This window comes from Coregonus lavaretus (genome assembly GCF_964263955.1).
Source record: "Coregonus lavaretus genome assembly, chromosome: 10".
Taxonomy (NCBI): domain Eukaryota; kingdom Metazoa; phylum Chordata; class Actinopteri; order Salmoniformes; family Salmonidae; genus Coregonus; species Coregonus lavaretus.
The window spans coordinates 49,693,243-49,720,957 of record NC_139997.1 but is presented as its reverse complement, the minus strand read 5'-3'; the positions used below and the strand labels follow the sequence as shown (position 1 = coordinate 49,720,957).

The window sequence follows — 27,715 nt, the reverse complement described above, 5'->3', positions numbered from 1 at the left end:
CTAAACGGTGGTCATGATTTTGAGGGAGCCCGTGCGGAAGCGCAGGATCTTCTTTTTGAGCGCGTGCGAGGCCTTGATCTTGACGAAGGCTTTGGGCTGTAGGGGGACCCCGGCCGGGGCGGGGGGTAACGGGGGGGAGGAGAGCTGAGGGGGCAGCTGTTGGGGCCACACCAGACCCCCGCTCTCGTCTGAGTCGCTGGACAGTGAGCTGGAAGCTGGCGTGTCGGCTTCACTCAGGCTCGACTCAGACTCACCCTGCCCCGGGTGCGTGTAGCCCTCCTCGGGCCGACACAGGGGCACGCGATCCCTGTCCAGGTACTCCAGATGGGGGTGGTGGGGATGATGATGGGGGTGGGGGTTGACATAGGCGTAAGGCGGGGGCCGGGGTTTGCGGATGCGCCTTGGGCCACGGTCGGCCGGGGGCGGAGGGGGTGGCTGTGGAGGCTGCTCGGCTTCGTCCTGGCTGAGATCCAGGGTGGAGCGCCAGCGGCGGTAGCCTGCGCTGCCCGGCTGGGGCCTCTTCCCCTTGGACTGGCTCCCGCGGCCGCTCCCTGACCCTGACCCGTCTCTCTCCACTGTGTTGTACTTGTGTTCAGGGACCCCCCTCTGCCCATTGAGGCTGTTCTCCGACTGGGACCTGCAGGCCCGTCTTCCTGGCTTCTTGGAGCCTCCCGGCCGCTCCCTCTCTCTCTCCCTCTCCCTCTCTCTCTCCCTGGCCGTCTCCTTCTCTCTCTCCTTCTCTCTCTCCCTCTCCCTTTCCCTCTCCCTTTCCCTCTCCCTTTCCCTCTCCTCGCTGAAGCGACACTTCTTGGCGGCGGCTCTAGACTTGGCCTGCTGCAACTGCTGTGGGGCCGGCTGTTGTTGGGAGCCTCTCTCTGGATAATAGGTGCCCCGGCTGGGTTTGGGCCCCCTGTGGGAGTGGGAGTGTGCGGAGGCCCTGGCGGTGGGGGCCCGGAAGGGTTGGGCAGGGATGTACTGGGCATTGACCAACTGGTCATCGGGCGGGGGAGGCGAGTGTGGCAGGGGCGGGACCGGGTAGCCGTTGTGGAAGTGCTGGGGTGAGTCGGGCTCACTTCTGCTAGGGTCCTGGGATGGAGCTCCACCGCAGGGGTAATCCAGGGAGGCAGAGCAGGTGTTGGCCAGGGGGTGCTGCCTGGGCCTGGGTTGGGGGTAGTGAGGGTGGGGGTGCTGGTGGTGAGGGGAGTCCTCAGGGAGCAGGGCCATGACTGCGTAAGGCTCCTGGTCCAGGCTGCGGCAGGCCCAGGATGGAGGGGGACCCTCGTAACTGCTGGGGGAAACCACAGCAGCGGCGTGGTGATGGTTGGGGTGGGGGTGATGGTCAGGGATGGAGTCAGTGGCTGGCAGAGGCTCGGTCTCCTTGCGGCAGAGGCTGCTCTGGCGGGCCACGGTGATGGCTGTGCGGGCCTCGTGCAGACCCAGGCTGGTGCGGGGTTTGCAGGGCCGGAGGGGCAGGGTGCGGCGCTGGATCAAACCCAGGATGTAGGTCTCCACACGCTGGGCCTGGCGGTAGTCCTCCTCCGTGGGCTCCCCCTCCACCGTATCTCCCCCCAGCTCCAGCTCTCCTCCTGGCCCCTCGCTGGTGTCCCAGGGCCAGGCCTCCCCTTCCCCCTCCCCTTCGCAAGCCCCTTCGGCGATGCCCTCCAGGGAGGGGTAGGGGACCGAGAAGGAGCGGGGGACTGTGGGGCGGGACACGGATTCTAGCTGTCCATCCCGATTGGCCACAAAGAATTCCCCTGGAAAACAGAACCAGTAACATGGTTATAATCAGACACAAAACAAAGGACAACCCAATATTTTTTTATAGTGACACAGCAATAGAGAGACCCCACACACATAGGCTAAGGCTGCGTCTAAAGCAGGATTTTGTCATCTCTGTCAAAAACGCACAAATCAATAGTTGTTGGCGGACTATGGAGAGGAGCGAGAGCATCTGTAAAAAAAAAAAAATCTGCTTTGTCTGTGGTTTTCACCGACATTGTGTCCTGACCCACCTAAACGCTCTAAAATGTTATTGTAACCCTGCAGGTAAACAAATGTTTCTAACCACAACCCTTATCCCTTTGACTCAATTTGTCACCATTTGTAAAACACGGGTGCTGCCTAACCCATTGGACTAATACAATGACTCTAAGGAAGTAATGGTTTGTGCTTGTTTCACCAGCCATCAGTGCGCTGCCTATGTGTATCCAATGTACTGTATGCATGTGTATGTTGTTGCTGTATGTGTCTTGCTGGTGACAAATCCAATTTCCCCACGTGGGATTAATAAAGTTTATTCAATTCAATTCAATTTAAACTCTTAGGGAAAAAAGGTGCTATCTAGAATCTAAAAGGGTCCCCATAGGACAGTCGTCACCAACCGGTCGATCGCAATCTACCTAGAACCAAAAATGGTTCTACTTGGAACCAAAAAGGGTTCTCCTATGGGGACAGCTGAATAACCTTTTTGGAACCCTTTTTTCTTGAAAACGGGGTATGTCATGGGAAGTTGGTAAACAAACCCACTAATGTGAATGAGCAAACATACACCAGGGACCACGGATGTAGCACTAGCTGTGAGTACAATACACACAGCTGCAGAAACACCGGACACTGTTTATTGTGGCCAACGGTTACAGACACAACACAGGCTGTGTTCCAAAAGGTACCCTATAAATGCAGTAAAGAGGTCAATGGAACACAGATGGTGGGGGATAGAAGAAGGACGCCGGATTGGCGCACATTCAACAAATCTGGATATTCGTCAAATCAGTCATGATTGATGTATTGTAACAGGTCCACAATGTGGTTGCTAAAGTCCGATTTGGATATATTTGGCTGTTTTCGCTGCCTAACATTTAGAAGTTGTCCCTTTTCAGGTTTAGAAGAAGTGACTGCTATGCTAACTCCTGTTCATATAAACTGGTAGCATAGCTAGCATACAGAAATTGGTGGTGGTAGTCAAAGTTGTTTTTTAACTGTAATGCAGTTGATTGGTGAAATACACATATAAACAATAGCCTTAATGTAGGTTAATTTTGGTGGGGGGCAATGAGGAGATTCGGGAACTTTCCCCCACACATTTCCATTGTTTTGGTCGAGTTTGATTGAACTCTTTACTTGTAATCCTTATTTATTCAACGGTGGGTCTAATCCTGGATGCTGATTGGTTAAAACCGCGTTCCAGACGGCGTCTATTTCACGACTACCACCGGCTATGACGGTAAATGCCTATTTACTGTTCCATCTCACTGCGGAATCTACTGTCCCATCAGCCCATCCAGGCAACTTTGACCTCCACTGTAAAAAAAGCATCTAGACATTATTTCCCCTTGCTTCTAACCTATATAGATGTGTATAAACCTTGCTGTCTGCCTCTCCGACATCCGGAACATTGTTTCACTTTTGAAATGCTAGCACCACCTTCCCATAGAGAGCTGTCCCAGCCCAGCCAAGCAATTCAAAAACTTGATCTCCACTGTAAAAAAGCATCTAAACGTTATATCCCCTTTCTTTTAGCCTAGCATTTGGTTTTCAACAGCGGAAATGTGTATAAACTTCACTGTCTGCCTCTCTGACCTTTGCAACATTGTTTAAATTTCAAATTGCGATCTTCATCCCATCATAGGAAGTGTCCGGACGAGACAAACAGCAAGTTGGTCTGGTTGTCATAGTAACATACAACAACTAGCTAGCTAGCTCAGCTGCGGGGGATAACAAAGTGAAGGTATTGTTTCATTGATTAAAATCAGTTCAAATAAAAGTTATGTTTTCTCTTTTTTTTGTCTGGTATAGCCATTTAGCTTAGATAGTTATGGCCCATGCTAGCTTGGCATAGAACGCATAGAACTAATGACCAGTCGGCTTGGCTGGCAAAGATGCCAATCGAACAAATGACCAGCCGGCTTGGGTAGCAACCCTAGATTGTGTTGGTGACTATATTTCATGGAAGGAAGAAAATAGTATGAATAAATTCATAAAAATAATGTTTTTAATGAAAATATGTCAATCATTATTTGAATATGTTGGTATACCGTTGTATAAAAGTGATAATGCCCTCGAAGCCGTGGATTGGAGGATATATTGGCACGGTTTGCCGGCCCTCGACTTCATCCCAGGCCTAACAACACCTGTGCCAATATATCCTCCAAACCACGGCTTCTAGGGCATTATCACTTAATGAGTGCACTACTTTTCACCAGAGCCCATAGGGGCGCAGACACAGTGTTCTGTTGAATCCTTACACACACATAGAATAAACAGCTGAGGCAGGCCACCGGGGCTCTACTCAACTGTATGTCAAACTAAAGTATGTCTGTGCCCCAAAAGTAGTGCACTTTAAAGGAAATACAGTACCATTTCGGACACAACCTCTGTCTTTCCTAAGCTAGTCTGTCTGTATCCAACTGGGAAGCATTCCTTTAAGTAACTTCAGCTAGCCACAGCCAAGGCCAGACCAGCTAAGCTTTACTTTAACATATCACTGTCTCCTGTATCCTGCTTTATGTCTGGCCTTGTGTAAGGGTTAGTGTGTGTGTGTGTGTCTCTAACATGGTACAGTGGGTCTTTCTCTCTTTCCGTTTTCTCTCTCCAACTGAGTATGCACAGGGCAGCCTTGTCTAAATCCCATGACTATAATCAAGGCCCCTGCATAATCACGACAGGACAGTCCACTGATGCAATTACACATCAAAACCAGAACAACCAGTCTCTCCTTTCACCCCTCCACCAGCACACCCAGTCCCCTCATTTATCTGTCACTGGGCACAAGAAGTCCCCTTTTTTACAAGTCCCTTATACAACTCACTGTCTGTGTCCAAAATAGTACCTACCTGACAGGTCGCTCCTACCAAGTGGCGTGGCGAGAATCTGTCTCCGCACCACGTGCTCTCACCACTGGTGTCCCCCAGGGCTCAGTTCTAGGCCCTCTCCTATTCTCGCTATACACCAAGTCACTTGGCTCTGTCATATCCTCACATGGCCTCTCCTATCAATGCTATGCAGACGACACACAACTAATCTTCTCCTTTCCCCCTTCTGATAACCAGGTGGCGAATCGCATCTCTGCATGTCTGGCAGACATATCAGTGTGGATGACGGATCACCACCTCAAGCTGAACCTCGGTAAGACGGAGCTGCTCTTCCTCCCGGGGAAAGACTGCCCGTTCCATGATCTCGCCATCACGTTTGACAACTCTGTTGTGTCCTCCGCCCAGATTGCAAAGAGCCTTGGCGTGACCCTGGACAACACCCTGTCGTTCTCCGCTAACATCAAGGCGGTGACCCGATCCTGTAGGTTCATGCTCTACAACATTCGGAGAGTACGACCCTGCCTTACACAGGAAGCGGCACAGGTCCTAATCCAGGCACTTGTCATCTCCCGTCTGGATTACTGCAACTCGCTGTTGGCTGGGCTCCCTGCCTGTGCCATTAAACCCCTACAACTCATCCAGAATGCCGCAGCCCGTCTGGTGTTCAACCTTCCCAAGTTCTCTCACGTCACCCCGCTCCTCCACACACTCCACTGGCTTCCAGTTGAAGCTCGCATCTGCTACAAGACTAGCCTACGGAGCTGTGAGGGGAACGGCACCTCCGTACCTTCAGGCTCTGATCAGTCCCTACACCAAAACAAGGCCATTGCGTTCATCCACCTCTGGCCTGCTGGCCCCCCTACCTCTGCGGAAGCACAGTTCCCGCTCAGCCCAGTCAAAACTGTTCGCTGCTCTGGCACCCCAATGGTGGAACAAGCTCCCTCACGACGCCAGGACAGTGGAGTCACTCACCACCTTCCGGAGACACTTGAAACCCCACCTCTTTAAGGAATACCTGGGATAGGATAAAGTAATCCTTCTACCCCCCCCCCCCCCAAAAAAAAAAAACATATTGTAAAGCGGTTATCCCACTGGCTATAAGGTGAATGGACCAATTTGTAAGTCGCTCTGGATAAGAGCGTCTGCTAAATGACGTAAATGTAAATGTAAATGAAATTTAAATGGACATTGCACTCCAAAACCTAAGTTTGTTCAATGTTTTCAGACCTCAAAAGTAGTCTCATGCCAAGATACAGGTATGTCCACATCCCATGCCTGGTTTCTTGACAAAACATCTGACAAACTTTGTATTGTCCAGAAAATAAAAGTACAATACAATACTATACTATACAAATTAAACATTTGTATCTTTAAGAGCACATCTTCCTAATCTAATAACTAGAAGCCAATTACAGAAGGGAACTCAAGTAGAAGAGAATCCATTCGTATAAGGTCCTTCACTTTAATGCAATTGGAAAGAAATGGGTTTGTGTTTGTTTTGCCGCACGTCTAGAACTCGTTATAGTCTGGGCTATTTGGGAGCACTGATTGAGTCTGATGGCATCTCGCTCTAATGTGCTTCTGCTGGCCGCTGCTCTGTGGGGGACTTAGTGCCAGCTTGGCATCATTGTTGCCATCTTGCACTGTCTATGTGGACTAATATACATTTAGTAAGCATGTAGTCTGACCTGATCAAACAGATACCCAAGAGTTTAAATGGATATTGCTCTATATCTGGGTAAATGCCTTTGCTGAGCAACCATGGCGTTACTGAAATTGAATACAAAAAGCGAATAAAATCACTTGAATGGTTCGCTTAGGTATGTGCGTAGGCTATATTGACTGTACTGTATTTGCATGATGTGTGTGTCACAGGAGGTTGGTGGCACCTTAATTGGGGAGGATGGGCTCGTGGTAATGGATGGAGTGGAATAGTATGTTTGATGTCATTTTTCCATATGTTTGATGTCATTCCATTTGCTCCGTTTCAGCCATTATTCTGAGCCGTCCTCCCTTCAGCAGCATCCACTGGTGTGTGTGTGTATGTGTGTGTGTGTGTAGTCACTTACCGGCTGATTTGGGCCTGTCGTTGGCATAAACCATGCGGATGGCTTGGGCAGTGTTGGGGGAGAGCTCTCCAAACCCAGAGGAATCAGAGAGATCCATAGGAGACAGGCCCTCATTCAGCTCATAGAATCCTGCAAACCCATGTATACCATTTAGCAGATGTTTTTATCTGAAGTGACTTACAGTACAGTGAACGCATACATTTTTCGTATGTGTATGAGGTCCCTGCAGGTAATTAACCAACACAACCTTAACTTTGCTACCTCCATGCTCTTACCAACTGAGCCACACAGGACCAATACCACTCACGTCTCAGCCAAATGACGATTTGGGAGTACTGGTATGCAAGTGCAACAGTCTGTATTTCCTGTGGATGGTTGTTTCTAAAGTCATTGGGTATGCATACAGTGTATTGCTTACTTTTCTTATGAACCGGAACACTAACTGATTTGAAAAGAAAGAAACTGCCGTTCACTTCTGTAACTTTGTCAGCTGTAGGTGGGTGGGTCCCCCTTATATTGGCCTCTCTCTCTAGATTGAATTGTAATCTTTTTAGTGAGCTTTTCCTTTTTTCTTTATTATTGTCTTTCTCTACCTGCAACCAAGAGTAACTTTAGGTCTGTGCATTTTGTTGTTTTTCTGTTACTGTGAGATCATAAAATGTTGTGTTACTGTGAGATCTTAAAAAGTATCTGTAAGTGGTGTAAAAATGCACAAACTATAATTAAAATACTTAATAAAATGCAGGATATAATTCTTGTTTGTTTCATTATTTTGGGTGTAACACTGTAAAACGTGATTTTATTGTTGCCCTCAAATTAAAATGTGGGTCCCGAAAATAACGACAGGAAAGCGTTGAGCTGGTAGTCAGGTCTGGCTCAAAAGAGTAACCCCACTCAAAAGACGTACACAGCATTTACTGTATGTGACTACAGCTGATTAACGTTCAGTTGTGAAGAGAGGACTGCTAGCAGATATACTGTGGCCTTGTATCCCAATGTTGTTTTCCCATGTTGAAAGTGAATGGCATGTTAGTCATTTACTCATTCCTCAAGGCATTTGATGCCTCTCAAGGTTTCCTTTTTTAAACTCTCAAAGGCTTCTCAAAGCATTTTTCAACATGTCATCCTCAATCTCCAAATCGCCATCCGACTGTGCATACTTTGAGGTAATTGACCCAACATTAACCATGGATTTAATACTCCTGGCATCTTCGGGGAGCTGAAAGTACATTTTCGTTGGACGGCTCACAGCTCTTCAAGCCAAGTAATTTTCAACTCTCAGCAAAAACGCTCCCTCAGAAAACTGAATGCATTTATCAATTTAATGTGGGCTTTGGAACTGTTTCCTGCTTTAATTCACAAATAACACAAGCAAAGCAGCCCTAGAAAATCCCTCAATATCAGTGGAGGCTTCTCAGAGGAGGAAGGGGAGGACCACCCTACTCAGTGAATTTCATAAAAATATTGATTAAAACACTGTTTTGTCATGAAGGTCTACAGTAGCCTCAACAGCACTCTGTAGTGTAGCACAATGGTGTAGCCGGAGTACAGCTAGTTTCCGTCCTCCTCTTGGTACATTGACTTCAATACAAAACCATATGAGGCTCATGGTTCTCACCACCTTCCATAGACTTACACAGTAATTATGACAACTTCCGGAGGATGTCCTCCAACCTATCAGAGCTATTGCAGCATGAACTGATATGTTGTCCACCCAATCAAAGGATCAGAGAATTCATCTAGCACTGAAAGCATAAGCTACAGCTAGCTAGCACTGCAGTGCGAAAAATGTGGTAGTAGTTGACTCAAAGAGAGAGAAAGACAATAGTTGAACAGTTTTGAACAAATTAATTTCTTCAAAAATGAAGGCGAATCAAGAGAGAGAGAGCTAGCTATATTTTGTTGTATTTATTTTCCCACTTTCACTTAGCAATCGAATGCAGGTAGCTAGTTTAGCCTACTCAAACACCCTGCTCAAACAGAGAGGGATGCTATGTTAGCCAGCTGGCTATGGCTATCCAACACTGGAACTCTTCCAAGTCAGGGTAAGCTTTTGGTTTTATTAATTTATTGCCACTGGGGCCCACCAGTGTAACTGCTAAAATTGCTAACTGACTGTACTGCATGATTGTAGAGGGTTTACTAACGCGTTAGTTCTAGTAGCTATGCTGACTATGACGTTAGCTTATAATGGTGATAACGATGTAGGTTGTGTGTAGCGGTTAGCGGTTTTGATATGAAGGTTTGGCTTGGAAAGGTTTTTTTGCCTGGTCACAGACAGCTGATGTGTTTTGCACTGATGTCCAGGCCAGGGAAAAGGGAAACGGTAGGGGAAGAGAGTGCATAAATGCAAGAAGGATTATAACTACAACGATCAAAGTGATCATGATGTTTGTATGTGGCCGCTATGAAAGTGAACTGTTTTTAAGTTTGATCAGGGATGTATTCATACCACCGATTCTGTTGAAAAACGTTCTTAAACGGAAGCAAACAAAACGAAACGGGGATAAACATACCTGAATTTGTCCAATAGAAACTATTGTTTGCAACTTTTGGATGAATTATTACACCCTAGATCAGCAAGATGCAGGCAAGAGTGTGCAAGGCGGGATTGAATGTGTCAATCACTGTCTGTCACATTGATTACTCAAATTTCTCTCAACCCGTGCACCTACGTTGCAAACTTTCATTCATAGGCAGGTTGTAGTAACCTCATGATGGGTATAGGGAACATGTGAGTATCATGTAGTAACCTAAACCTATCCATGTTACATTGAGCTGGGTGAATGGAATATGAATGACAGTCATCCAATATGCTGTAATAGAAATAAGGCCATGCTCATTAAAATAATGATCGTCCTCCCTCATCTAAAACGGCACCAACCGCCACTGCTCTATATCACACATGACTTTGGCCCTCTCTCCAAAATGACTACTGTGAAATATACAGTGCTATACAGTAAAAGTGAGGTGAGTTAGGGGAGAGATAGGGGTGAGATAGCTATATGAAGCAGTAATAGGCCTACTGTGGGGTAATTTAAGTTACCATTCTAAAATAGAGCAGACGTGTCTACCTGCTTTTGTTGCTGCCAGGCTACCAAACCACCTCATATAATGATGTCAGCCTCTGAGCCGAGGACAGAAACTAGATGGGCCTTTGTAATCTCTCTCTGCCTCTCAGCATCAGATGGTGACGTGCTCTGATGGAACTAGAGCATGGAGGCATGGAACTAGAGCAGGCTCATGGTTAGGCCTATCCCCGCTATGTGTGAATAGTACATTGATTACGATGACTTCATAAAATACAATTTTCTTAATTTATTCACTACCATGCATATGTAACAGACTGGGTTGGAAGCTGGGTGTCCTGCCCACCACGAGAAGGTGTTAGCCCACTGAGCTAAAGCCTAGGCATTAGCTTATACAGTGAGGGAAAAAAGTATTTGATCCCCTGCTGATTTTGTACGTTTGCCCACTGACAAAGACATGATCAGTCTATAATTTTAATGGTAGGTTTATTTGAACAGTGAGAGACAGAATAACAACAAAAAAATCCATGTCAAAAAAGTTCTAAATTGATTTGCATTTCAATGAGGGAAATAAATATTTGACCCCTCTGCAAAACATGACTTAGTACTTGGAGGCAAAACCCTTTTTGGCAATCACAGAGGTCAGACATTTCTTGTAGTTGGCCACCAGGTTTGCACACATCTCAGGAGGGATTTTATACCACTCCTCTTTGCAGATCTTCTCCAAGTCATTAAGGTTTTGAGCCTGACGTTTGGCAACTCGAACCTTCAGCTCCCTTCACAGATTTTCTATGGGATTAAGGTCTGGAGACTGGCTAGGCCACTCCAGGACCTTAATGTGCTCTTCTTGAGCCACTCCTTTGTTGCCTTGGTCGTGGGTTTTGGGTCATTGTCATGCTGGAATACCCATCCACGACCCATTTTCAATGCCCTGGCTGAGGGAAGGAGGTTCTCACCCAAGATTTGACGGTACATGGCCCCGTCCATCGTCCCTTTGATGCGGTGAAGTTGTCCTGTCCCCTTAGCAGAAAAACACCCCCAAAGCATAATGTTTCCACCTCCATGTTTGATGGTGTGGATGGTGTTCTTGGGGTCATAGGCAGCATTCCTCCTCCTCCAAACACAGCGAGTTGATTTGATGCCAAAGAACTTGATTTTGGTCTCATCTGACCACAACACTTTCACCCAGTTCTCCTCTGAATCATTCAGATGTTCATTGGCAAACTTCAGACGGGCCTGTATATGTGCTTTCTTGAGCAGGGGGACCTTGCGGGCGCTGCAGGATTTCAGTCCTTCACGGCGTAGTGTGTTACCAATTGTTTTCTTGGTGACTATGGTCCCAGCTGCCTTGAGATCATTGACAAGATCCTCCCGTGTAGTTCTGGGCTGATTCCTCACCGTTCTCATGATCATTGCAACTCCACGAGGTGAGATCTTGCATGGAGCCCCAGGCCGAGGGAGATTGACAGTGTTTTGTGTTTCTTCCATTTGCGAATAATCGCACCAACTGTTGTCACCTTCTCACCAAGCTGCTTGGCGATGGTCTTGTAGCCCATTCCAGCCTTGTGTATGTCTACAATCTTGTCCCTGACATCCTTGGAGAGCTCTTTGGTCTTGGCCATGGTGGAGAGTTTGGAATCTGATTGATTGCTTCTGTGGACAGGTGTCTTTTATACAGGTAACAAACTGAGATTAGGAGCGCTCCCTTTAAGAGTGTGTTCCTAATCTCAGCTCGTTACCTGTATAAAAGACACCTGGGAGCCAGAAATCTTTCTGATTGCGAGGGGGTCAAATACTTATTTCCCTCATTAAAATGCAAATCAATTTATAACATTTTTGACATGCGTTTTTCTGGATGTTTTTGTTGTTATTCTGTCTCTCACTGTTCAAATAAACCTACCATAAAAATGATAGACTGATAATTTCTTTGTCAGTGGGCAAACGTACAAAATCAGCAGGGGATCAAATACTTTTTTCCCTCACTGTAGGAGCTAACACAAGTCTTCTGGTCTCGGGTAAGGATACTCATCACGCAACCACCTCTGTTACACATATCTAGAAAACCCGGGAATTTTGCAACCGTAGTCAAGGGTCCAATTTGTGTAGTGTTATGTTACCTGAGCTGGGCCGACTGTCCACCACGTCAGTAGGGGGCTCCACTCTGTTATCCTCTGTATCAACCCTCAGCTTCCCAACCTGCTGCTCCAGAGATGCCATCAGACCCCATGGAGTACACTGTAGACTGCTCTGGAACACAAAGAGAGAAATAGAATCAGGGTTACAGACTGTATTTGGATGTTCTACACACACACATGGTCTCATCTCCCAGGGTCATAGACAAAGCCAGAGACAATGACAGATCACAAACAACCTTTACATTCGCAGACAGCTATTACAACACGCACTTATACGGGCGGCAGGTAGCCTAGCGGTTAGAGCGTTGGGCCAGTAACTGAAAGGTTGCTGGTTTGAATACCCGAGTCGACAAGCTGAAAAGATCTGTCGATGTGCCCTTGAGTTAGGCACCTAACCCTAATTTGCTCCAGGGGCATTGTAATACTATGGCTGACCCTGTAAAACAACATATTTCACTGCACCTATCCGGTGTATGTGACAATATTTTTATTTATTAACAAAACAGTGGAATAGTAACATGCCATTCCCCCCACACGCAGATATACACTGAGATACAAGGATACACACACACGGTTGCGCATGCACACACACACACACACACACACACACACACACACACACACACACACACACACACACACACACACACACACACACACACACACACAAAGCCTCTGCCAAATCTCTCAAACAAATGGTTGGTGAAGGATGGGAACAGCATCGGCTTTGGAGGAGGTTAAAGCTGTCAAAACAACAGGCCTCAGCCTTCGCCCCATGAGCGGAACAGCAGAACCAAATATATTACAGACAGAAGGAGAAAGAGAAAGAGAGAGGGGGAAGAGGGAGAGAGGGGGGAGGAAAATACAAGACAGCCACACTCAAATCTCTTAGTGAAGCATTATAGGGGGCAAACCTTGAGCATCCCTTACTCAATAAATAAATCAACTGCACAATCAATCAACCAATCGAGCGTCCATTTACCAAAATGCCTGTAGCAGGGAAGCGAGAGAGATAGAGAAAGAGAGAGAGATGGGGTAGATAAAAGGGGGACAGAGAGTGAGAGAGGGCAAATGAGGGACACAATGCAACCCTATCTGTGTACAGAGTCAGCTGATTTCTCATGTGATTACCACAAATGCTTACCGTGTTAACCATGATCTGAGACAAGATCTAAAGCTTTCATATACACAGTGAACAGTAAACAGCTGATTTCTAACACTTGACTTTTTCTAATTAGTTAATATATAGCTTTTCAACCATTAGGATTGTTCTGAAAGACAGCTCATACACATCTTGTTGTTTCAGGTGCGGGATAAAAATAGAAATTCCGTTTTGGGAAGTTACTTTTTCTTCGACTGTCGTAGAGAGGGTAGTGGGAGCGAGGTTTTAATCACTGCTGAATCACACATACTCACACACACACACACTGCTGGCTCATAACATCGGCGTGGTTCCACCAGCTGAGAAGTCGGAAAATCCTGCTGGGTAATATGGCAGAGATAATGTTCCATATTTTATACAGAGGAGAAAGAGAGGGGGAATCTGGGAATTATGCTGATGTCGAGTGTGTGTGGACACACAAGCTGACACTGACAACGTACACCTGCACACATTGTCCACGTCAAATGAAAACCCACACTTGCACACACACACACATTCTACAATCCAAATGAACTCGCCAAACATCTGACAAAGGGGGGAAGGCTTCCACAGTGCAGCTGAGAACGAACTGGGCATCCCTCTTTGAATCAGATGTTTCTCACCCAGTAAAAAGTACCATATAAAAGCAGGGGAGCTGTGGGGTGAAAACACAGACATGCTGATCCGTCCAGCAAAACATGGTGAACTTACTGGAAATAAGGGCAAGAGGAAAGGGTGGAGGGAGAAATGGGGGAAGAGGGGAAGAGTTGGGGAGAGAGAGAGAAGAGAGAGATGTACACTACCGGTCAAATGTTTTAGAACACCTACTCATTAAAGGGGTTTTCTTTATTTTTACTATTTTCTACACTGTAGAATAATAGTGAAGACATCAAAACTATGAAATAACACATATGGAATCATGTAGTAACCAAAAAAGTGTTAAACATATTTGAGATTTGAGATTCTTCAAAAAGCCACCCTTTGCCTTGATGACAGCGTTGAACACTCTTGGCATTCTCACAACCAGCTTCACCTGGAATGCTTTTCCAACAATCTTGAAGGAGTTCCCACATATGCAGAGCACTTGTTGGCTGCTTTTCCTTCACTCTGTCGTCCGACTCATCCCAAACCATCTCAATTTGGTTGAGGTCGGGGGATTGTGGAGGCCAGGTCATCTGATGCAGCACTCCATCACTCTCCTTCTTGGTAAAATAGCCCTTAAACAGCCTGGAGGTGTGTTGGGTCATTGTCCTGTTGAAAAACAAATTATATTCCCACTAAGCCCAAACCAGATGGGATGGTGTATCGCTGCAGAATGCTGTGGTAGCAATGCTGGTTAAATGTGCCTTGAATTCTAAATAAATCACCCACACCATAACACCTCATCCTCCTTGCTTTACGGTGGGAACTACACATGCAGAGATCGTCCGTTCACCCACACCGCATCTCACAAAGACACGGCGGTTGGAACCAAGGTCAAATTTCCACCGGTCTAATGTCCATTGCTCGTGTTTCTTGGCCCAAGCAAGTCTCTTCTTATTATTGGTGTCCTTTAGTAGTGTTTTTTTATGCAGCAATTCGACCATGAAGACCTGATTCACACAGTCTCCTCTGAACAGTTGATGTTGTGATGTGTCTGTTACTTGAACTCTGTGAAGCATTTATTTGGGCTGCAATTTCTGAGGCTGGTAACTCTAATGAACTTATCCTCTGCAGCAGAGGTAACTCTGGGTCTTCCATTCCTGTGGTGGTCCTCATGAGAGCCAGTTTCATTATAGCGCTTGATGGTTTTTGCGACTGCACTTGAAGAAACTTTCAAAGTTCTTGAAATGTTCCGTATTGACTGACCTTCATGTCTTAAAGTAATGATGGACTGTCGTTTCGCTTTGCTTATTTGAGCTGTTCTTGCCATAATATGGACTTGGTCTTTTACCAAATAGGGCTACAGTGGGGAAAAAAAGTATTTAGTCAGCCACCAATTGTGCAAGTTCACCCACTTAAAAAGATGAGAGAGACCTGTAATTTTCATCATAGGTACACGTCAACTATGACAGACAAATTGAGAAAAAGACATTCAGAAAATCACATTGTAGGATTTTTAATGAATTTATTTGCAAATTATGGTGGAAAATAAGTATTTGGTCACCTACAAACAAGCAAGAGGTTTCTGGCTCTCACAGACTTCTTCTTTAAGAGGCTCCTCTGTCCTCCACTCGTTACCTGTATTAATGGCACCTGTTTGAACTTGTTATCAGTATAAAAGACACCTGTCCACAACCTCAAACAGTCACACTCCAAACTCCACTATGGCCAAGACCAAAGAGCTGTCAAAGCACACCAGAAACAAAATTGTAGACCTGCACCAGGCTGGGAAGACTGAATCTGCAATAGGTAAGCAGCTTGGTTTGAAGAAATCAACTGTGGGAGCAATTATTAGGAAATGGAAGACATACAAAACCACTGATAATCTCCCTCGATCTGGGGCTCCACGCAAGATCTCACCCTGTGGGGTCAAAATGATCACAAGAACAGTGAGCAAAAATCCCAGAACCACACTGGGGGACCTAGTGAATGACCTGCAGAGAGCTGGGACCAAAGTAACAAAGCCTACCATCAGTAACACACTACGCCGCCAGGGACTCAAATCCTACAGTGCAAAACATGTCCCCCTGCTTAAGCCAGTACATGTCCAGGCCTGTCTGAAGTTTGCTAGAGTGCATTTGGATGATCCAGAAGAGGATTGGGAGAATGTCATATGGTCAGATGAAACCAAAATAGAACTATTTGGTAAAAACTCAACTTGTCATGTTTGGAGGACAAAGAATGCTGAGTTGCATCCAAAGAACACCATACCTACTGTGAAGCATGGGGGTGGAAACATCATGCTTTGGGGCTGTTTTTCTGCAAAGGGACCAGGACGACTGATCCGTGTAAAGGAAAGAATGAATGGGGCCATGTATCATGAGATTTTGAGTGAAAACCTTCTTCCATCAGCAAGGGCATTGAAGATGAAACGTGGCTGGGTCTTTCAGCATGACAATGATCCCAAACACACCGCCCGGGCAACAAGGAGTGGCTTCGTAAGAAGCATTTCAAGGTCCTGGAGTGGCCTAGCCAGTCTCCAGATCTCAACCCCATAGAAAATCTTTGGAGGGAGTTGAAAGTCCGTGTTGCCCAGCGACAGCCCCAAAACATCACTGCTCTAGAGGAGATCTGCATGGAGGAATGGGCCAAAATACCAGCAACAGTGTGTGAAAACCTTGTGAAGACTTACAGAAAACGTTTGACCTGTGTCATTGCCAACAAAGGGTATATAACAAAGTATTGAGAAACTTTTGTTATTGTGTCACGATCGTTTACGAACGAGAAGGACCAAGGCGCAGCGTGATATGCATTCATATTTATTAACGACTAAACACATGACAAAACAACAAACGAAACGTGAAGTCCAAGGTAGCATTCAAACAACATACCTTACACGGAACAAGATCCCACAATTAACAGGTGTCAAAAGGCTGCCTAAGTATGGTCCCCAATCAGAGACAACGAGCCACAGCTGCCTCTGATTGGGAACCACCCCGGCCAACATAGATCTGCACATGCTAGATCCAAAACATAGAAATCAAACATAGCAACACACAACACGGAAAATACACACCCTGACTCAGCAAATACAAGTCCTCAGAGTCAGGGCGTGACATATTGACCAAATACTTATTTTCCACCATAATTTGCAAATACATTCATTAAAAATCCTACAATGTGATTTTTTGGATTTTTTTTCTCCAATTTGTCTGTCATAGTTGATGTGTACCTATGATGAAAATTACAGGCCTCTCTCATCTTTTTAAGTGGGAGAACTTGCACAATTGGTGGCTGACTAAATACTTTTTTTCCCCACTGTATCTTCTGTATACCCCCCCCTACCTTGTCACAACACAACTGATTGGCTCAATCGCATTAAGCAGGAAAGAAATTCCACAAATTAACTGTTAAGAAGGCACACCTGTTAATTGAAATGCTTTCCAGGTGACTACCTCATGAAGCTGGTTGAGATAATGCCAAGAGTGTGCAAAGCTGTCATCAAGGCAAAGGGTGGCTACTTTGAAGAATCTCAAATATAAAATATATTTGTATTTGTTTAGCACTTTTTGGGTTACTACATGATTCCATATGTGTTATTTCATAGTTTTGATGTCTTCACTATTATTCTACAATGTAGAAAATTGTAAAAAATAAAGAAAAACCCTTGAATGAGTAGGTGTTCTAAAACTTTTAACCGGTAGTGTATATAGAGAGAAGGAGAAAGAGAGATAAAATGGAGAGAAGAGGTAAATATATTCTTGTCTTACTCAACCATCCTTGTTTTATGTTTGCTTTGACAATGTAAGTGCTCTAACTTTCCATATCAATAAGGTTTTTTGAATGATATTGAAAGAGAGAGAGCGAGAGAAAGACAGCATGAAAGAGACAAATGCATCTTGTCATCACAAATAAGTATTTTTCCGTATAATCTATGTGTCAATCACCCTGACAAAATGTCAGCTCCAAAACGGTCACCCACTTCCTATAGCCCTAGTGGCCTCTCCCTTCCCCCTTCCTCTCTCCCCTCCAGGGTTCCACAGTGGAGCAACTCATTGGACAGGGAGCAGGCCCCATCACTCAGGTCAGGGGCAGGGGTGGTCCAACAACCTCAGGGAAGAGGGGGGGAACAAGGGATGTAAACATACCACCCTGGGATGTCAGTCTCTCACTACCCCTCCCCCATTTCTCTCTCCAGTAAGACTGAGTCAGGCTTTGTGCTCAGAGGTTAGAGAGGGGGATTGATGAACACAAGAGGTTAGAGAGGGTGATTGATGAACACTAACTCATTTGAGGGTTATCAGGGTAGTACTATGACAGGTAGTGCTGGGCTGGAACAAAAGCCTGCTAGAACACTTCCCTATTCTCCATGTGAACTAAATGGATTGGAATGGAAATGTAGTTGACTGGTGCACTTGGAGTGTTAATCCGATGATATATGTAGGACCAGAGCCTTTGAAGAAGTTTGACCTGTATAGGGTTTACAGAGGTTTGATTTTAGGGATTACAAACAGAGGCTGTGAGGTGTATGTGTGTCTGTCTGTCTGCGCGTGCGTAAAGGAAACAAGTGCCTATTGAACCGGTGTGGTCTCACATGAGTGGCTCCTAAACCCACACACGGGTCTTTTCAACTAGCACATTCATGACATTAACCCAGGTAATTCACACACACACACACACACACACACACACACACACACACACACACACACACACACACACACACACACACACACACACACACACACACACACACACACACACACACACACACACACACACACACACACACACACACACACACACACACACACACACACACACACACACACACACACACACACACACACACACACACACACACACACACACACACACACACACACACACACGGTGGCGGTAGTCTAGCGGTTAAGAACGTTGGTTCAATAACCGAAAAGTTACTGGTTCAAATCCCCAAGCCGACTGTGTGAAAAATCTGTCATTGTGCCCTTGAGCAAAGCACTTAACTCTAATTGCGCCTGTAAGTCGCTTTGGGCCTGGTTTCCCAAAATAATCTTAAGGCTAAATTCATCTTTAGAACTTTTGTAGGAGCAAAAAAAACTGAAACCTCTAAGCTGTTTCCCAAAACTGTCCCGCTCTTCCCTTTCTCTCCCCCTCCCTCCCACACATTTCATCTCCCTAGTCTAAATGATTCAAACCATCTTTAAAAAGTGATTAAACCTAGATACATTCTCCCTGCAAGTTCTGGGAGTCTAGCCTAAATCCAAGTACCTCTCCTGAGGGCCTCGAACCTTCCCATAGTCCTCTAGTCCCCCATCATATGATGTGTTTGGCATCATATGATGCATTTTGCATCATCATGATGATGTGGCAAGTGACACTTTGCTTCTTGAAAGTAAAATATCTTGAAAACTTGACTGATGACAAGGAAAACATTTTGGGACTGTATCAACAGTGTGTGGACTAATGAAAGAAATACCAAAATATAGTTTTGGAGTGAATTTATCCTTTAATAAAGTATTATACTGCTGGGTTACTATGGGCCCTGGTGAAAAGGAGTGGACTATATAGGGAATATGGTGCCATTTGGAGTGGTGCATCCTAATTACATTGTGCTTAACTGTATAGACTTTTTTTGCATTGTGAGTTGTGCAATAGTGTGTGCACACACCCACACTCACACACACTCACTCAATAACACGCACACACGCACGCACATACAAACCACACTGGAGGGCACAAAACCATCCAGTTCAAACAGAAGCCCCTACACTGTGCAGTGTGGAGTAGTGTAGTGTGTGTGTGTAAGCGGGAGCCCACGCTGCCTTTGTGCAGGGTCCTCTGACAGGTCAAATCACAGTGGTGTGTTTGTGTTTGCTGATGACAGGGGCCCCCAGAGGGCCCGCTGGAAGCTCCCAAAATAAAATCAACTCTAACTGTGTATCCCAAATGGCACCATATTCCCTATGGGCCCTGGTCAAAAGTAGTACACTATAAAGGGAATAGGATGCCATTTGGGACGCAGCCTTAAGCTTGTTAGATAAACCCAATGATGTAACCCCCGCTAGTGTCATCACGGCAACAAAGTGAGGTGCCTTCTCCAGAAGGGGGATAGAGAGGGAGAGAAAAAATAGAGAGAGAGAGAGAGAGAGAGAGAGAGAGAGAGAGAGAGAGAGAGAGAGAGAGAGAGAGAGAGAGAGAGAGAGAGAGAGAGAGAGAGAGAGAGAGAGAGAGAGAGAATGAGAGGGAAAGGACGGGGAGAGAAAAAAGGAGACAGAGAGAAAGAAGGAGAGAAAGAGAGAGTTCGGAAGAGCGACTGAGTGGGATTGAAGGCAAGACACACGGCAATCCCCATAGAGCAACACTCAATCAATCGCCACAAGCATCTCCATCTCCCTTAATCAATTATTCAGCCCTCTCATATCCCTTTTCTCCCTTTCACACTCCCAAAACAAACACTCACCCTAACAGACAGACACCAGCACTACAATAGATTACAACTTCCTATCCCTTTCTACCCAGCTACAATACACCCACAAGCATGATCCATTCGAGTCCACACACACTCCTCATCCCCTGCTTCCCACTCATGTCTCTCTTCAAGCAGGATTCCTGTGCAATTAAACCTTTTGTTCCCATCAATTATTAACAGCCCGTGTCGCAGCTAACCGCTAACAACCGCTAAAAGCTTCTCTCAGCACTGTGCACGGCTAATTATGCCCCTGCTGGATCCTCCAACTCCCAGCAGGGGAGAGAAGGCAGCCTGCTGCTCAGCGAAGCCTAGCAGGGAGCCCCGAAGCTGGGTACGGAGGTTGGTAGTCGACCTCCGTGGAGTTGGGGGGTGGTGGTGGTAGTGGAGATCCATAATTGTGCTGCGTGTGGGGGTTATTTTCAGGGGGTTGGAGATGGTGGGGGTACGAGGTCAAGGTTGTCATTAGCCACAGATCTAGGATCAGATTACTCCCCTATACAAACCTTTAGGGGAATGGAAAAATATCTGACCCTACGTCAGTGGTTTGGGGATTCTACCCACTCCCCTCATCCCTGGGACTGTGTGTAGAGTGGGTGAAGTTGTGTCTAAGGGTGAAGTTGCCCCTAGACACTAATGGTTATGTTCAGGATTGGGGTGGGGAATCTGATCCTAGATGTGTACCTAGGGGAAACTTCACCCCAGAGTGTGTCTAGAGACCCCACAACAAGAGAGAAGTGACAATAACCCCCCTTCTCTCTCTCTCTCTCTCTCTCTCTCTCACCTCCCGCTTTGACTCTGTGCACACACTCGCCTGACACTCCACAACGTTTACCCAACACAGCTAGGCATGAAACACACACAAACACACACATAGACACACACACACAGGCTACGCAAACACACCCACCCACCCACCCACCCACCCACATACACACGTGCACACATGCACACATTCACCATTAAAGTAGAGTGTGAGGATGGTGTGTGTCACAATGTGAGAAGCTCCGGTGACACATGGCCACACAGCTGCAAGGGGCTCCATGGGGGGGGGGGGGGCTTACAGTACAGACTGCTAATTGGAGGACACACAGATGCACATTCACGCACACACACAAACATATTATTTGAATAACATTCCCACACATACATTTATATCACATAGCAGCACTGATTAGATATCACAAATACAATACACAAAATCTGTCCTCCAATCCCCTCTCCATACACACACACACATTCATCCGTTTTCTCTTTTAAGCACAGACACACAAACACACACACACTTTTCCTCTGAAATGGGGACAGTATGTGATTTCCCAGCTGTTGTCTGTTGTCAGATGGCTGTCAGCACCACTGCCTCAGGAATAAAGCTGGAGGGTCTGCTCACGCACACACAAACACACACACAAATTCACACGCATGCACACACACAAACTCAAATGCACATGGCACGCACACACACACCTCCAACCTTAACCACATGGCAGCACCTTCCTCACACACACTCAACTTTCTCCTGTGACACATACAGACACATGCCCCCACACACACAGTCACACAAACAAACAAACACACACACATAGAGACACCAGTCCCTTACACCTGGCCCTGGGTATTGCCTTATCTTTATCCCGGACAGCAGGAGAATCAGTTTAGTTAAGAATCAGGCAGATGTGAGGTCTGGTCTTAGAGCAGGCTATCTGCAAAGCGTCAGCTTGGATGTGTCCCAAATAGCACCCTATGCCTTATATACTACTTTTGACCAGATCTCCCGAGTGGTGCAGTGGTTTAAGGCACTGCATCTCAGTGCATGAGGTGTCACTACAGACCCCCTGGTTTGATTCCAGGCTGTATCACAACCGGCCGTGATTGGGAGTCCCATAGGGCGGCGCACAATTGGCCCGTGTCGTCCGGGTTTGGCCGGTGTAGGCCGTCATTGTAAATAATAATTTGTTCTTAACTGACTTGCCTAGTTAAATAAAGATAAAACAAAATAAAAATAAAAGAGCCCCATATGTTCTGGTCATAATTAGTGCACTATATAGCAAATAAGGTGCCATTTGGGATGCAGCCCTTGTGTGGGGAGGAGGTCAGATGGAAAAATATGTATTCCCTATTGATTGGCCTATACGTAACTTAATAAATCCCTCCTCCATTGTCATATTGGGTATTCCACATAATGAACATTTTGAAGGATTTTGAACGTATTGTTCAAAACCCACGAAGACAATCCAAAACAAAAATTTCAAGCATTAATGCCTAACCAAATTGCCCACAAGGTGATCAATGAGTGAGTTCGTGTTGCATTACTCGCTGGGTGGAGATTTCACTTTAGGACAAATGTAATGGTCTACAATGCGCAAACCTCGACCACCCGGGGCACCGAGCGATGCAAAACGAACAACACAAGAGCAATGGCCCAACCGTAGGCCTATCAATATCCCACTTAATCCACGGCTATTTTTCACACAGTGGCCTGAAGCGACTGAGAGAGAGACAGAGAGATTTAACTTCTACGGGATCGGTGTCCCGTATACAGGACGGTTGAGCTAAAGTGCGCTAACGTGATTAGCAAGACTGTTGTAAGTAACAGCAAACTTTCCAGGACATAGACATGTTTTATATGGGCAGAAAGCTTAAATTATTGTTAATCTAACTGCACTGGCCAATTTACAGTATCTATTACAGGGAAAAAATACCATGCTATTGTTTGAGGAGAGTGCACAACAACAAAAACCTTTTCACGGCAACCTCTGAAGGTAAATAATGTACGGACGGATGGTCTGACATTCTCCTGTAGAATTCTCTGCTACAGAGCAGAATTCATGGTTCCTTCTATTAAGGCAAGTCATCCAGGTCCTGAGGCAGCAAAGCATCCCCAAACCATCACACCACCACCACCATGCTTGACCTTTGGTATGATGTTCTTACTGTGGAATGCAGTGTTTGGTTTTCGCCAGGCATAATGGGACCCATCTCGTCCAAAAAGTTGACTCAAGTTTGCCAAAAAGCACCTGGATGATCATCAAGACTCTTAGAATAATGTTCTATGGACAGATGATTCAAAAGTATAACTTTTAGGACGACATGGTTCCAGTAATGCCTGGCGAAAACCAAACTCTGCATTCCACAGTAAGAACATCATACCAAAGGTCAAGCATGGTGGTGGTGGTGTGATGGTTTGGGGATGCTTTGCTGCCTCAGGACCTGGACGACTTGCCTTAATAGAAGGAAACATAAATTCTGCTCTGTATCAGAGAATTCTACAGGAGAATGTCAGACCATCCATCTGTGAGCTGAAGCTGAAGCGCAGCTGGGTCATGCAGCAAGACAATGATCCAAAACACACGATCAAGTCTACATGAAAATTGCTAAAAAGCAACAAATTGGAAGTTTTGGAATGGCCTAGTCAAAGTCCAGACCTAATCCCAATTGAGATGTTGTGGCAGGAACGAGCAGTTCATGCTTGAAAACCCACACGTCACTGAGTTAAAGCAGTTCTGCATGGAAGAGTGGGCCAAATTTCCTCCACAGCGACGTGAGAGACTGATCAACAACTACAGGAAGCATTTGGTTGGAGTCATTGTAGCTAAAGGTGGCACAACCAGTTATTGAGTGTAAGGGGGCAATTACTTTTTTCACACCGGGGAATTGGATGTTGCATAACTTTGTTTATGAAATAAATATGTAAATGTTGTGTTATTTGTTCACTTATGTTCCCTTTATCTAATATTAGGTTTTGGTTGAAGATCTGATAACATTCAGTATCACAAATATGCAAAAGTAGAGAAAATTAGAAAGGGTTCAAATTTTGCTCTGATTTGTCACCCTAAGGGTCCCAGAGATAAAATGTAGCATAGTTTTGTTTGATAAAATCAATTTTTATATTCAAATGTAGGAACTGGGTTCTACAGTTTGAACCATTGCTGTCTCTTGCTCCACACCCGGCCATCTAGATGTGTGAAAGTTAGTGTATAAGCTAATGATCCATCATGTATGACATTCCTGGGAGTGTGTAAACTTACATTTTGTATTACCATATCATTTTTGTATGTTCTATATTCGGCACATTTGGGCAGACTTGATACAAAATAGTCCAGTATTGCAATGCTTCACTGGATCAATCTGAAACTTTGCAAACACAATGCCGCCATCTAGTGGCCAAAATATAAATTGCGCCTAAACTGCAAAATTATATTGTGGCCTTTCTCTTGCATTTCAAAGATGATAAAAAAAAAAAAAAAAAAAAAAGCATGTTTTTTTTTTTGTATTATCTTTTACCAGATCTAATGTGTTATATTCTCCTACATTAATTTCACCTTTCCACAAACTTCAAACTGTTTCCTTTCAAATGGTATCACGAATATGCATATCCTTGTTTCATGTCCTGAGCTACAGGCAGTTAGATTTGGGTATGTCATTTTAGGTGAAAATTGAAAAAAAGGGTCCGATCCTTAATTAAAGTGACCTCTTTATAGGGGTTGTGTGCAAGTCATGCGCGTCGTTTTTCAGTCTATATTAGATGGAAATCTACAAGGCAAGGCTACTGTTTAGATTACATTCACATGCAATTTCTCGCTTGATGCTCGAGGCAAAGATGTAGCAGGATGAATTTTTAAGATACTATTTATAGGCAGTGAGATAGTTCATTGCCGGGGCAAGTAAATGTATTTAACATAAAATATATGGTTCTTATTTTAGCAGCCCGTGGCAAATTTGCAAGGCCATGTCCAGGTTATTCCCATATCACCAATTTAATCCATGGAGAAAACAATACTTGATCCAAAATTGCAACATGTTTTCCTGTCTTGTTTGTTTGCCAATGCTATTGTAATCCATGCTTTATGGAGACCACCCAAGACCATGATGAGGCGATAGCAACACTTGCATCAAGTACAGCACTTGTAGCCTGATGACTCGCACCAAATTCTTCCGGTGCTCTGTCATTTGCTACATACTTTAGTCTGAGACTGAAGTCGTTTGTGATGTAGTGATATGCAGTTCATGAACGGTTAGTTATTTTTTAACTACTCTTTGTACTGACTCGAGAGTCATTATTTGTTTTTCTGAGTGACTCGTTTCATTTAAGTTGTTCATATGACCTGCATGATCGGAAAATAGATCATGCTGCAGGCAGCAGAGAGAAGAAAGAAAAAGACTGATAGTTGATTGCATGGTGCAAGAATGAATGCAATTCATTGATTATTGAATGTTATGATGGACACAGCTTTGTAGAACCAAAACATACACAGCCTCTGCTCAATAAACTGGAACTCGAGAACGAATCACAAACAATATTGTGCTTATCACCCTGATGGCAGTCAAGCAATGCACTCTGCCAAGAGTCGTTCTCAATCTAGTCAGGTTGCGGACACAACTAGACCTCGTTTCAAATGTTTAAAAAAAGTATATTTGTTGTATGCCCAACAATCAAATGTAAATAGTTTAAAGCACACGTTTACAAGTCTCAGTCCCAAATGACAGCTCCAATAAGCCCCCTATGGTGAAGGACGTGCACGAGAGGCTTGTAGAATCATGACTCTTTCAGTTTTCGAGTTTTCAGTTCATCGTTCGCCGGTAGGGGGTCCTGTGAGCTCTGGGCATTACTGACTCAAAATAACTAAATGAGTCGAAAGATTTGTTATTTTGACTGAGAGTCGAAAAGATCAGAGTCAGTAAAAATAGTTGATCTTCCCATCACTATTGTGGTGACAAAGGGCAAGAGGGGCTTGTACAAAGTCATCAGCGATTGGATCGTCTCTAACCAATCAGAGTATCAAAGCCAATTTCGAATTTTCACATGCTCAGTGCTATCTGGGATCCTTGGGACATCCCTACCCCAAACCCTAACCTTAACCCCTACCTTAATCACCCTGACCTTAACCCTTACAATATATACCATTTAGCTGACACTATTAGCCAAAACGACTTACAGACATGCATGTGTACATTTTCCATATTGGTGGCCTCAGTGGGTCGTGAAACCCACGATCCTGGAGTTGCATGTGCCATGCTCTACCAACTGAGCCACAGAGAACCATTTTAAATGTCAACTTCAATGGGGTAGGGATGTCCCAAGGATCCTTGATAGCAAGGATCATTTTCAAACTGCCACTTTACCTACATGTGTTCTGGCTCTGGCTCTGGCCCAACCTATCAGTTTCTGGACCAATCAGATGGCCCTGAATGTGTTCTCCTTTGGTGAAGTGTTGGGGAGGTAGTCAGATCCAGACTTATTGCTGAGAAGAAACTAACATCCATGGGCATGGTATAGTGTTTGGCCAGAGCTAGGAGTCTGGGTAGCCACACAACATCGCTTGGTCATTGAACAACTGTCTGTGCAATGACTGCACAAATATCTTAACTTCAGAATTTGTTTTAACATATATTTTAGGCATACCTAATTATGCCTAGGTAATTCATAGAATTCGGCCAATGCCTCTTTAAAAAAGCAGCCACGGGATAACATGCAATAGGCCTTGATAAATAATAAATCAGATAAATAAATACGATTTGTAAAACACACTAATAGATATGGAGATATTATAGTCAAATAATTGACAGATGTCCCAACCAATTGTGGACACTTAGATTATCCCTCAACTATAAAAAACCTCCAGGGTTCGACCTTTTCAAAACAAGAAGTATATCACTTCAACTTGATATAGAAAATATAGCCAGGTGAACATATTTTTTCGAAACAGCGTCAATAGACAATGGAATGAAAAAAAACACAAGCAACGAATTCACAAGTTTGCCTTAAATGGTCTTGCGCGCTCTGAGCACACTATATCCGGGTGTCGGGTCCACATTTCTTATGGTACCGTTATTCTGCACAGATACACTCTAGGCTATGACCCAATTTCATTCCAAGTGCACGAAAAGCATAACCATGAAGTAATACCAAATTAATAAAACATGTCCAACTATAGGCTATTAATTAGATCGATAAGAAAATGTTTTATCGATTTAATATGCAATTTTAAGTACAATACTAAAGTCTTACCGGCTGGCGCCTATAACTCAAGTCGTCCGGCGCACAGTTGGCTGTGTCGGGAGAAGGCCGGGCCGGCTGGAGGTCGCCCCATGCCCGGCGCCCTGGGACAGAGTCCCCGAAGGAGAGGGCGCTGAGCACCAGGCATTCCTGGCTCCGTTTCATCAGCTCCAACTCACATAGGCCGGCCAAAATCGCCTCAAGGCGCTCCTTATTCCGTCTGCGCTCCGCTGTCATTGGTAAAGAAAACGCTCCGTACATCGTTCTCCTCTCTCTTTGGCTCTTCTTCGATCGTTTCTCAGCCGTTCCTTCCTATTTAGTATTCAAGTAAGGCTAAATTGTCTGCATATTTTCTTTAATTTCAAAGTTACTTCAGTCTTTGATATCCATGTTTAAAGCGAAGTAGTGACAGCAAGCTATAGGTTACAGCTGCGCAACATTGTAGCCAGAACCGAACCCATTCCTCTTGCTGGCTCAAT

General features: G+C 45.0%; 1 protein-coding gene across 1 annotated transcript; it reads right to left on the bottom strand.

The window, feature by feature from the left end:
- Positions 1-27,497, bottom strand: LOC311136058 (dapper homolog 3-like; the record flags this gene model as incomplete). Its single annotated transcript, XM_084170121.1, has 4 exons — positions 1-1,754; positions 6,881-7,009; positions 12,027-12,156; positions 27,249-27,497. The coding sequence occupies 4 exons, from the start codon at positions 27,495-27,497 to the stop codon at positions 1-3; spliced, it is 2,262 nt and encodes a 753-aa protein (XP_084026247.1).
- Between the last annotated feature and the right edge of the window lie 218 nt (positions 27,498-27,715).